This window comes from Pollicipes pollicipes, unplaced genomic scaffold (assembly GCF_011947565.3).
Source record: "Pollicipes pollicipes isolate AB1234 unplaced genomic scaffold, Ppol_2.1 Scaffold_2555;HRSCAF=2994_pilon_pilon_pilon, whole genome shotgun sequence".
Taxonomy (NCBI): Eukaryota; Metazoa; Arthropoda; class Thecostraca; order Pollicipedomorpha; family Pollicipedidae; genus Pollicipes; species Pollicipes pollicipes.
The window spans coordinates 35,541,783-35,554,880 of record NW_023596136.1 but is presented as its reverse complement, the minus strand read 5'-3'; the positions used below and the strand labels follow the sequence as shown (position 1 = coordinate 35,554,880).

General features: G+C 52.9%; 1 protein-coding gene across 1 annotated transcript; it reads left to right on the top strand.

The window, feature by feature from the left end:
- Positions 1–2,222: 2,222 nt before the first annotated feature.
- Positions 2,223–9,828, top strand: LOC119100717 (uncharacterized; the record flags this gene model as incomplete). Its single annotated transcript, XM_037223810.1, is given in 4 exon segments — positions 2,223–2,387; positions 6,021–6,130; positions 9,349–9,416; positions 9,627–9,828. Coding segments are annotated over 4 exon segments (545 nt in total), but the record flags the coding sequence as incomplete, so codon positions are not given.
- Positions 9,829–13,098: the final 3,270 nt, after the last annotated feature.

Here is a 13,098-nt window from a genome sequence, read left to right as displayed (position 1 = left end):
AATTCATAAGGCTTGGTGGATCCCATCAGCCTTTTATCAGCTGGCTTAACTGACATGCTTCCCAGAAGTTGGCGTGCCTGAGCCGGGAGTTCAACTTTGAACTTTGAAGTTGGTGCAGCCACTATCCGCCCACACCCTGCCAAACCACATTCTCTACCCATGGCCGCGAGGCCGTTCGGTGTTCTGCGTCGATGCTGTCCAACGTCTGGACTAGGCTTACAGTGGCCATCTGTTCATTCTGAAATCACAGCCTGTGGAGAGCACAGCTGTCGTCCCCTTCCAATGTAGAGCTAAGATTACGGTCACCAACAACATGAAGTTGAAGGTGAGCACCACTAGGGCTATTTATACCCCCGATACTCTGACTGAAGCCTCATCCCTACACCTCACCTTTTCCCGTCACTTATCGTCCTCTCACATCATCATCCGCCGAGCCGCTGGGACTCTCCATCGGCTGAATTCTTGTGAATAGGACATACCGGAATAAGCTCATCAAATGGAGTCTTGCCTTTGTCGGGGGATTTGTCACCCCCTCACACTCCCGCTCGTAAACTGCTCATCCGACCTCATATATCTCTTCACATCGCGCAGTGAGTGTCTGCTCTGGGCGGGACCAGCTGGGTCAAAAAAGATGGACTTTGCGCTCGAGGTCGCCCCGCGAACGAAATGGGGACAGCATGTCACTCCCGCTGCAGAGGTTACGGTGTGGGGGCAACATGTCACCCCCGCTGGAGAGGTTACGGTGTGGGGACAACATGTCACCCCGCTTGAGAGGTTACGGTGTGGGGACAACATTGTCACCCCCGCTGCAGAGGTTACGGTGTGAGGACAACATATCACCCCCGCTGCAGAGATTACGGTGTGGAGACAACATACCATCCCCGCTGCAGAGGGTTACGGTGTGGGGACAACATGTCACCCCCCGCTGCAGAGGTTACGGTGTGGGGATAAACATGTCACCCCCGCTGGAGAGGTACGGTGTGGGGATAACATGTCACCCCCGCTGCAGAGGTTACGGGTGTGGGGACAACATGTCACCCCCGCTGGAGAGGTTACGGCGGCGCGGTGCGCGTGATCTGCTCACCCACCGCGTCAGCCGGACGTTTCTTGGACTCGTTTAAGCCACGCCTTCCGCGGCGTTTCCGCTCAGCGCCCTGCCTTCGCAGTGCAGAGCAAGAGCGCTTCGCACCGTTGCTAGAGGTGATCGGAGTCTTTAATGGAAATGTTCCACATTTTAAGAGATTGAAGCAAGCATCATATATGATAAAATACACTCACTTATGAACATTGGTGCAGTTTTAAGTTGAAAAGACTGCCCAAGACACCAATATTGATTGAGAACCAACTGACAGCCGTTATATCTGAAAATCGTGCTCACGGACGCCAGATATGAACAACTCGATAATGATATTCGTATTGGCCTTGATCGCCGCATGACGAATGGAACGGCAGAACTTAAACGGCGTTATTATGACACCATGGATGCCTGAGTAACCTCTGAATAGTCTCCCCGAAATACTCTGCACATATTCACGGGCGTGTAACTCTGAAACTGGCGGGATTTAGGTCTTAAGCAGGGCAGGGCTGTGAACTGTACCGAATGATTTTCAAGATGGCTACTTCAGTTCAAAACCCCCTCACAAATGCGGAGCACTCTCTTAAAGAACACTCTCTTTAAGCTTTCCATTTTCCACTCGCCATGCCACGCATGCCGCACGACTTCTTATTGCATGGCCTTGTCCTGAAGCTGTCAGGCGACGGCCATTGCGATCTGGCCGAGCCTGGCTCGATTTATGGGGAAACCTGACTCGTGTGCTGACTCGGGTGGCCTTCATCTCACCGTTGCCGAAAGTGCTGCTGTGCTGAACGCTCTCATCGCTTGCCATGTTGACATTTTATGCTGTTTGTGTAACACCATACAATGCCCGAACTAGCCATTAACCTTTGCGTGCGGAATGGTTCGGAAACATGCAAGGTGTTGAAGTTCACAACTTCATTCATATCGTAGTTCATAGTTCACGAAAAGTTCACGTTACATTGCTCACTCTCCCGTGAACTATGACACATCTGCGCGACCTTTTCCATGCCATTGTCGGCGGTCGGTGGCTGCGGGACGGGCCGTGCCGTCGGCGGACGTCTGAGGCCGGTGGCGCCGTTCGAGCCGGCGGCGCAGCCCCGCCATTAGTAACCGGAGCCCGGCGGCTGGCCGGCCGCTGTTGCAGAGTACACGACGGCGGCTGGCGCGTGCGGCGTGCTGGCCGTGCTGGTGACGGCCCTGATGTGCGTCATGTCGCCGATGGTGCTGGCGATGCGCGTCACCCGCCGCCGCGTGGTCGTCAAGTTCCGGCACGCCATCATGGGCAAGCTGGTGATCAGCTGCATAGGAAGTGAGTTGCGCTAACAAATACGCTGTCCGCAGTGGTCTGGAATTGTGCGTTCTATGCACTCAGTAACCTATTTAGAACACGGCCAAGGTGAATTAAGAGATAATTAAGGTTTTTAAATGGTGAGGAAGGAAATTGTTCTGTCATATATATATATATATATATATATATATATATATATATATATATATAATACGTATGCTTACGCATAATTCATTAAAGAGTACGACATTTTGTGCTTTGGATAGCTTCCGTTAAAACTCCCTTTGAACTGTACTTTTGACACCGTCTGTTAAGAGTAGTTAACCAAAAAGGAGCATGAAGAGACATGAAAAGGCATCTTCTCATTTGTTTGCGCTTTACCGTTTTGGATACGTTGTGTACCCATTCTCAACATCAGCATCTGGTTTCCTATTTCATTCGGCAACCGACGTACTTAAAATCAGAGCATTGAACACCAGCATGCAAACAACAATGGACTTCTCATTGGATAATTCACTGTTTTGACTTGGCAAAACAGATATTCTTATGGCCGGGCAGAAGACACCATCAGCATCACGCACTCTGACCTACGCCATCAACATGACAATCTACAATACCACATGCCAGTGACCCTATCCCCCACGTGATTTTATCGGTGTCATGTTCTTTGTCTGTGTGACTCATTGACGATGTTGTCCATACATTTTCTAGACCACACAGATAGGGGATACAACACTGATGAAATGACATTCTCTCACGTACGAGGGGAGCCAAAACGACACACTCATGAACGACATTCCCAGATGTACTGGTGGAGGTCGGTGGAGTGTTTTGTAACAAACGTACACCGGAAGCCCTCTGATGTTCCATCTGAAGCCCCATCTGATATCAGAAGCCCTCTAATGTTCCATCTGAAGCCCCATTTGATATCGAAAGCTCTCTGATGTTCCATCTGCAGCCCTATCTGATATCGAAAGCTCCCTGATGTTCCATCTGAAGCCCCATCTGATATCGAAAGCCCTCTGATGTTCCATCTGAAGCCCCATCTGATATCTGAAGCCCTCTGATGTGCCATCTGAAGCTCCATCTGATATCGAAAGCCCTCTCACTTTCTGCACCATCATTTCAGCATTTTCGCGGACAAATGTGCATAAGCGTGTGCTCTGTGTGTGTGTTGTGTTGTGTGTGTATGGGCAGGTGTATACGCTTGAAAGGCGACACCAGTCGGGCAGCTCTAGCCGCGCTTGGGTGCACATGCTGTCTTTTTAGCGCACCCTTTTCCTCTCGGTACTCCCCTTCGGTCAGCACGTCTCGTGAGTGATCTGCACAACCGTTTTGAAATAAATGCACAGCTAAATGTGATAAAAGTATGATAATATAGATTCATCATGAAATAAATAATATATCACAAAAATATATCGTATCTAAATATATCGTAAAATATGATAATGTATAAACATAATGCAACCGAAATATTTTGTATGACGTCAGTGTTTATTTATAAACCGTGCGTGCTTTTACACAGCAAGCTATGTCCGAGAATCACGTATTCATTATCAGGGTGGTGCAGCATATCACGAGCCAAGCCAAGCCAACCCAATGGGTCATGAACGTCATCATATGGTATAGTATCGCTATTCAGGTCTGACGTTGCACGCAATGGCAAGGATCAATTTTGTTTACAATGCATCCACTTTAGGACCCATACGGTTAAATCTTGCCATGGTACCCTAGTAGCGCGCGCTGAGCGTGTGTCGTAGCCGCAGCCTACTGCCGAACCGTGGCCGCTGGCGATAACCACTGACCAAGCATGGCATCAGTGTGGAGCAAGGCATGGAGTCCACTCAGCGGCTCCCGGATGGCGAGTCCGCCCCTTAAAACGAACATGTATATACGGACACGTTTAACTCGTACCGGATACATAGGTTGGGGCAAGTATGGAACGTGTTGTCCACTCCTTCGGTTTGTGAGCGATTAACAGTCAGCGGACGTGCCGAATGAGCAAGACGACCAGCACTTCACTCCTGCGGAGCGCAATGCGCATGCGTACAAATTTGCGATTTTCTTTTCGGACGTGGCCTCAATTGTGGTACGCTGGTTCTCAAACTGCGCTGCGCCTAGATGGTTGCACCGCCTACTCCGTGGGCGATATTTAGGCGGCCGCTTATACACCTTCGTACTGTCAGAAGCTACCGGCATCAAAGTCGTAACTGTATCTGCAATTCCAGCATCATGGCTGTGCTGAACATAATCCCATTTTCCGCCCGAATGTTTGCCTGCCAGCTCGTTCCTCGTTAGGACAATTAGATTAAAAACCGGGTCGCGCTTATCGACAGCCTGATTTTCAGGGCCTGTGACTCGAGGTGGCGTTTTCCTGTTAATGAATGCCTTTGACGCGGGAGGTGATTGGCGGAATCATGCAACCGGCTCTTGACTGAAAGTTCCTCTATGAAAATGGAGGCTGGGCATCTTAGCTGGTGAAGTCCCTTGTTTATGACCAGATATGGGTCCCAACAGAGCTCTTCGAAGCGTTGGAATGTGCCAGTTCATCATAGATGGAAATTGGCCGTGCAGTTGTTAAGAGTGTGTTAGACTGAAGCAAATTGGATGCACTGAAGTGTTTTACGACCATGCATCAGTCTATCCCCAACGTCCCGTACTCGTTACGTTTAAAATTTAACATTGCTGTCGCTAAGCAAGCAGTGCCACCGATTCAGCTGGCGAAAGCCAGGTTTGGGCTTGACCAAAGGAGTTTATGGAGTATTTTTGCTAAGAACACTAGCTGTAACATTTTCGGTTTTTGCTGCGTTGTGCCAAGATGTCTCGTCATTTTTGACAAGCTCCTTTTTATACCTTTATCTACATAATTCTAGCTCTGCTAGAATGTTTGGTTTCAGACCTGCGCCGATGACGAAATGGCTGAGTGGTTCAGACCTGTTGCTCCCATATGAGGGCCCGCGCTAAGAGTCCTGGTTTCGCCACGGCTCTTGTGCGCCAATGTGATCACTGCAGTAGCTGGTGTGACCTCTGAATGGGTGTGTGATGCCGCCTGTCGCATTGTGCGTGCGTGCGTGCGCGCGCGTGCGTGTGTGTGTGTGTGTGTGTGTGTGTGTGTGTGTGTGTGTGTGTGTGTGTGTGTGTGTGTGTGTGTGTGTGTGTGTGTGTGTGTGTGTGTGTGTGTGTGTGTGTGTGGTGTGTGTTGTGTGGTGTGTGTGTGTGTGTGTGTGTGTGTGTGTGATTGGGGCTTTACGACGCACTCAGCTGCTGAGGCTACATGGCGTCGCCTGCCTCTCACCCTGGCAGGAGGGGCGGGCACCGCGGAGAACCGAACCCCGCTCCTCTGGTTTCCCAGACGCGCAGTGTTTAACGCAGACGTGTTAACCACTACACTACCGGCACCCCGTCTGTCGCATTCCTGCCAAGAAATGCAATCTTTGTCGTCCCAAGATCCCCCTCGACAATATGGGACTCAGCCAGGGCACGCCAAATTAGTGCCCTGTGCACGCGAATCCGTGGTTTTGTGGCACTGTTTTGCGTTCTCTTTCCTTGCCCTGACGTCAAACGCAGCCCAGGCGAAGGGGCTGGTTTCCTTCATTGTCGACCCGTGCGAGCAATTGCGCAACATTTGATGCTAATGTGCCTGTTTGGTTTCAGCCGCCTGCTGCGTGCTATGCATAGTGCTCTTCGATATTGAAGTGAGAGCCAGGAGACTGGGGGAGAACCTGGGCTTCTTCGTCTATTACTCCTGGTCCTTCTATATCATGGTGAGCACTCATTGAGAACGGAATAGCAGTCATACCTCATTGTAAGGACTCATTCACGGTCTGCACGAACTGCTTGTATTTGATGACACGCTGCGGCAATGTCACTTTTTTAATGTGCTCCCTCTCCCCTCTCTTATTAATTTTACGAAACACTGGCATGTCTGTGCTTCAAGCCATGCAAGTCCCTGTCCAGACGCCAAATTGAGGAATCAGCTGAGGAGGCATCTCATGCCAGGCTCTCCCTAGCTAACTGGATACCCATGGGCTTGCTGCGTGTGTATGGTTGTTGCCTACCCGCGACTTTCGGATTACTGGTGCGATCCTACAAAAAGGAGGAAATGGATAGGCTGACATCTTAATATTCAGCATAAAAAACAGCAAAACAAGCACGCAAAGTCTATACACGCCTGAAATCGGCCTTTTTCATGCGTACTTCTGCATATGTTTGCATTTTAAAAAACTGCAAAAGCCTGATGCGCAGGTTTTCGTGTTCCGTCTACGACCAAGCTGAAAAGCTGCTGGTACGTTGTGTTCGCTGCTTCGACAATGCGTCGGGCTGACAGGCCCGACGTTACATTTACCTTTTTACCGACGTTACATTACCAGACTCAGTTACATTCCAGCTACAGCCTGTGGAGAGGGCGTGGCGGCCGCCGTGCCAGGTGGCATTTGAGCTGGATCCTTTGGGCTGCGCTTTATCTTGTGTCGTCGCACCCACGCTCATGCCGTTGACTCGGACAGCCTTTTGTGTACTTCATGTTGGGGATAGTGGGCTCAGTATACCTCCTGGTGTGGGGTAGCGGACTCTGTGTACCTCATGATGCGGGGTAGCGAGTTCTGTGTACCTCATGATGCCGGGTGGCGTTCTCAGTGTGCCCCATGACACGGCGTAGCGAGCTCTGTGTACCTCATGGTGCGGGATAGCGGACTCTGTGTGCTTCGTGGTGCAGGGTAGTGAGCTCTGTGTACATCATGGTGCTGGGTAGCGGACTCAGTGTGCTCCATGACGCGGGATTGCGAGCCCTGTGCCCTTCATGGTGAGAGGTAGTGAGCTCTGTGTACCTCATGGTGCGGGGTAGCGGACTCAGTGTTCGTCATGACGCGGGTTAGGGAGCTCTGTGCCCTTCATGGTGCGGGGTAGTGAGTTATTTGTACCTCATGATGCGGGGCAGTGGGCTCAGCGCACACCGAACACGCTAACCGCACTTAGATTGTTCGCTTCCTAGGCATTTTATTGTCATGTCAATGGTCACACTTAAGATAAAGCTGTTTACGGTGCCATATTTTGTGTTGCCCATCTGCTCCTAGCATTAATGATATCATTTCCTGGTCGTTATCATTCATAGTCATTTATTTGTTTTTCTTGGTTCCTTGGCAGGGTAAAATGCGCTATAATTTAGGTTTGATGTGCATCGGCAATTAAACTGCACATCCATGAACATCGTGGTGTTTGAGTGCGTGGTTGCTGTGGGCTGCTGCTGCTCGCTTTGCGAGTGACTGGAGGTGCTATTAAAACACTGAGGGCTGCTAATGAAAAACAAATTGAATGAGTGAAGAGGAAATGCCTTGCTGTATCTGGTCAATATCGCCATGAGTAATATCATTCAGCAGTTCAGGAAACCCAACCCATGTGCCGAAATGGCCGTTGAATTAAATATGTTGGACACCTTGGCACACTGCCGGTCCATATCGCACATCCTTTTTTTGAGAGTCTCATTTTTACGGTCTGATTATCCTGCGAAATATTTAGCCCTGCCATGGGCTCTAGCAGGCACGAGGACTACCTCGCGGTATTTTGTTGAAGTTCATATCGTTACTGTCGAGGACAGCGCTGCAATGACGATATTTCGGGTGTGACATTGGTCGATGATCAATAAATGATTTCCTTCATCGCTTGTAACATGATTGCAAAGTAAGGTTCTTCGTACGCTCAGCCCCTCCAAGGAACGCTCCTAATTTAAATGTTTTATCATCAGGATTCAAATGTTCGTTGGGTGTATGGGAACCTGGTTTGAATGACAAAAGCCTTTCACTCCTGGAGATCCAGCCAGTTCAGCATGTTTGCTTCATTTCCGCTCGACTGAGCTGATTTCAACTGTCAATTATTTATCAGGGCTGCACCTGCGTCACCACGAATACACGCTACGTGACTTGGATGATAACATCATCAGAACGTCTCAGTGCTTTTCTTGTGAATCTTTGCTAACTTCTATACGGAAAATACTACAAGCCGTCAGTGAAGGGCGTTGGTAGTTGATCGGCATATTCAGCGACAATCTGCCTGAGGAAATATTCAACGGGGACCGCATCATCGCCGATTCTCGTTTGCGGCACAGAAAGACGTCGCTCTTGACTGGTGCGTTTGCAGAGTACACAGCTATGTTTTTCAGCAAACGGACAAGTACGTTTTGAAGTCCAATCCATAGCAGCTGATCTGCGCTGAAGTCAAATAATATGTTTTGAGCGAGCGATAGCAATTTTGCAACGCCTTGTGTTCGTCCACGGCTGCTATCGGACTTTGATTGGTCGTCGTTACAAATTCCGCTCACGAAGAATCCAACCCGTGCACGCCGTCAAAGTCGTGCACCTGTAAAATCGTGTAAACAATCATTACGCTTGGATTACTTTCGACAAAAATGCTCAATACATCTGGATCACTTTTGGCGTCAGCCTTGCCGTGTTGATTGATCCAGCGCGCTTTCAATATCATCTGAAAAATGCAGCGCCTTCCCACCGGGACAACAGCCCTGCCATACGGACCGGCTCGATGTTGAGCTGTAGCTGCTGCAACGCCTTCCCACCGAGACAACAGCCCTACCACACGAGCCGACTGGATGTTGAGCTGTAGCTGCTGCAGCGCCTTCCCACCGGGACAACAGCCCTGTCATACCAGTCGGCTCGATGTTGAGCTGTAGCTGCTGCAGCGCCTTCCCACTGGGACAGTAGCCCTGCCATACGAGCCGTCTCGATGTTGAGCTGTAGCTGCTGCAGCGCCTTCCCACCGGGACAACGGCCCTGCCTTACGAGCCGGCTCGATGTTGAGCTGCAGCTGCTGTAGCGCTGCCGCACCCTTCAGTCTTCACCTCATTACCGCTGCCGCCACGCGTGCCAGCTCATCCGCCCATATCGCAGATGTCGTTCCGCTGGTGACGGCCATATCGACCGAGCGCCGGCCCGGAGCCGCTGGCGCCGCTGACGGTCGCTGTCCGCTGCCGCAGGTGCTGTACGTGCTGCTGGCGCTGGCGCTGTGCGGCTTCGCCGCCGCCGAGTTCGTGCTCGCGCGTCGGCTGGGCGGCGACCCCGTCCAGATGGCGCGCGACCCGGACGGCCGGCTGGCGCCCGTGCTGGTCAACCCGGCGGCGCGTGAGGGGCGCATCGCCTCACCCACGGCCAACGGCGTGACGGTGATTGTGGCGCCGCAGCCGGGCGTGGTGCACGCGCGGCGGGCGCCGGCCAACGCGGGCGCGGCCGCGCCGGCGCCCACGCCCACCTCCAGCTACAACGGCCGGCCGATCCCGTACGATCCGCGCAAGTCGCCGCTGCGCTCCAGCCTCAAGAAGAAGCGGCGCAGGCCTAGCGACAGCCCGGAAGAGTCGATCGACTCGGGCGTCATGATCATCCGCAACCCGGCGCCTTCGTCGCCGTCGGCCGGGCGCGGCAAGAAGGTGCGCATCAACACGCTCGACACGGCTGTGTGAGGGACCGGCCGGCCGCGGTGCCACGGCGTGTCGGGCTGCTATGCGGGGAAGGACGAGGACTGTTCCGCGCCACCTTGGACCGGCACACCGCCCCAGAGCCGGGGCGCCGTGAACCGCTGTCGGCGTGGAGGGGGGTGTGGGCTGACGTTGCGGTCGGGGAGAGTACGCACCATGTGCGTGATCCTCTTCTTTGACACCTGCTCCTTCCCCGCGCGTAACCTTGGGCTATGCTTGCCAGGGCAAGCTTGCATAACGAGAGCGATTCAGACGAGCTTGCGCACGGGCTGCGCTCACGGCGCCTGCATATTGAGGCAACGCAGGGCCTTCAACCACTGCTGTCATGTTTCCCCTGAGTCGCCATCTCGGACTACACAGCAGCTGGTACAGCAAGTGTGGGGGGGGGGGAGGGTGTTCGGTGACGGTGCCAGTCGTGACCCCAGTCTGCGCGGCCGACCGGGCAGAATGGGCAGTGCCCGCCGGGCAGGCGATGGGCATATGTACACGTACAAACCGGCGGTGGCGGCGCGGCTCACTGACGGAGGTGACGGCCAATGGGAACCGCAGTTTTTTGTGATGATGTGCACGGCGCTAGATGGCGCCGCGTAAGGCCATAACCGTCGCACAAAATGGTTAATGTTCTATTTAAATAGTTTGCTTGACAAATTGTTTGGAATGCGAGCTGCATGTTTTGAGGTAGGGAGCGTGCGTTACTCCGCCAGGGCTGCGGTGCGGGAGAGATTGTATGGTTTTCAATAGCATTGCAATATCATAATGCGTACATAACACTAGAGATAGACCATTCCGACTGTTATTCACGTGCCTGATAGTATGTGGATGGCACGGCAAGTTGTTGTCAGACGACGGATGGATGGATTGTCACTAGCGCGCTCCAGTGTCCAACTGGCGTTGCGGGCCAACGGACGCGCTCCATGTGCCACTGGCGTGCGCGCCAGCGCGTCCATAGTCCACTGGACGTGTGGGCCAAGCGCTGCATGTGCCACTGGCGGTGCGGGCCAACCGCGCTCCATGTGCCACTGGCGCGCGGGCCACGCGCCTCCATATGCCACTGGCGTGCGGCCAGCGCGTGCCATGTGGCCACTGGCGTGGGTGGGGAGAATGTCGAGACTTGACACACAAACCCAAAGGCGGGGGTCGCGAAATATGTTCGATCCCCATTCATGAATGTAGTGATGAGTTCATGTCAAAACCACCCTTCACGATTCTGCTCCTTCCACCTCCACATGTGGGGCGGATGCCATGGATCTTTGACGCTGCAGGGCCTGCTGGTGATGCTCATCAGCGGCCTCGTCTTGATTATCACATTGTTACGGATCAAACCACAGTCAGTTGATGGTGATTTTTGACGAATGAGCGGTGTTTTTGCTTCGCCTGACGATGTGTTAAGGGCCCTTAACTGCTTGTTAAAGAAGAGTTTTTGTTCGGTACTCGTGCGTGATTTTCTTCTTCTCCTCACTAATGACTTGGTTGTGCTCTTCCGTAACGCTACATCGCACAGATACCGTCGTAACCAAGCCCTTTATTTGTGATGGCGATGCTGGACGATAGCTGCCAGTCAGATTGTTGACACGTGAGGCTTGACTGCTCGAGGGGCGTTATGTTCACGTCGACTTCGCATCCCAACTGCGTTAGGCAGGCTCTGTAACCTTGTCAGTAGCTCGGCCCGACTTCTGGCCAAATCGGCCCTGCAGTGGCCGCTCCATGCTGGCGCTTATTTACACTCGCATTCTATTCGTGACTGGGGAGTCCCGGTTCGCGGCCAAGAGCTCTTGCAAACCCTCCAGGCGGACGCGCGCGTTCGTGGAGCCCCTCATCCCAGTGCCGAGTGGCTGTGAAGGCCGGCTCCACAGCGCTGGATCTCGCCCAAATCTCGCTTGGGCTCCGGTCGACCTCGCTCAAACGGCGGCGCGCTCAGTGGGTGGAGTCCGTCCAGAATTGACCTGGCGACGCAGTGTCGCTGCGCCTGTGCCTTTGCGGTCCCATCGCGAGAGACCCAGCTCGGCTCCGACGGGTCCGACCGACCTCAGCGGCGCTGCTGAATTCGCGACGGTTTAACTGCGACGGGGGCGGTCTTCCGCACAACTTGGGGCCAGCTGGAGCGCGGCTAATCCGTTGGACGTTTATCGTTATGGGCCGACATAACGGGGAAAATATGGCTTCGCATTATTTAATGGATATTGCGTAGGCGCGGCGTCGTCGCTGAAAAGTGGCCGCTCTCCGCCGCGACAGTTGTGACGCATGCCACTAATCACCAGGCAGTTGTGACGCGGGCCATTAATCACCAGCCGGTGTGACGTATGGGGGTCGACGACGCAGAACGCTGGACGCGTGATCTACGGTCATCGCCGGACTCGTGGCGCTTTCTCCCTCGCTGCCTGACTGAACAGCACTCCTCCGCTGGACTGGTCCGCCCGGTGGTCCTCGCTCCGCCGCCTGGCCACGTTTAGGGTACCCTCGGAGCCAGAGTGATCCGGTTCGTCCTATAACCGTAACAGGCCTGTCCGATAACCGCGCTGCACTCTGCCCAGGTGGCGGCAATGTCTGCCACAGAGCTCATTGAACAATGTCTGATTGGTGTATGTGATAGCAGCGGTGGATTGCCACGCACATGTATGGTTGTTTTTTATCACGTGATGTTGTGACGTCACGCTCGTTTACCAGATGACCGTGGCCGTAGTTATCTCTGGCCGTTCGATTGTTGGCTGGTGTGTTCAGCTTACTGCTTGATGGCCCCGATCATTGGTCATGATTTGGTATGCCAAAGACAGGAGTCAAACATTCCCACTGTCTTGGCTTATTGAGCCGCCCCATGGGCCATAGATTAGCCTGTTGCCACTTTTCGAGAGGACAATATTCCGGCGTCTACGTCACGTGCTGTTGAGTTGGTGCGCCCCCTGATTGTATCAACATTTAACATGATCGACATAACATGTGTGGTAAAGCTGCGCGTATGGAAGCAGAATATTCGCAAACAGTGCCAAGCATAATACATCCTGATCACGTCTGTGTATTCTTTACATCCACGGCAAGGATTCGGTCGCATGTTGATGCGCCGACTGATGAAGACGTTGCACCCGTTTCCTGTACGTTTTTGGAACAGATGGGCAGATGGCCCATAATTCACGCGTATCTCATACGTTTTGTGCTGCCTGGTTGCATCAGTGGTCGGGTGTTACCACGTTCGGGGAATGTATTTAATGCAAATTTCTTGGCTTACAGCGCGAAGGTTTTCGTACAACAGTCCCCGAAGAG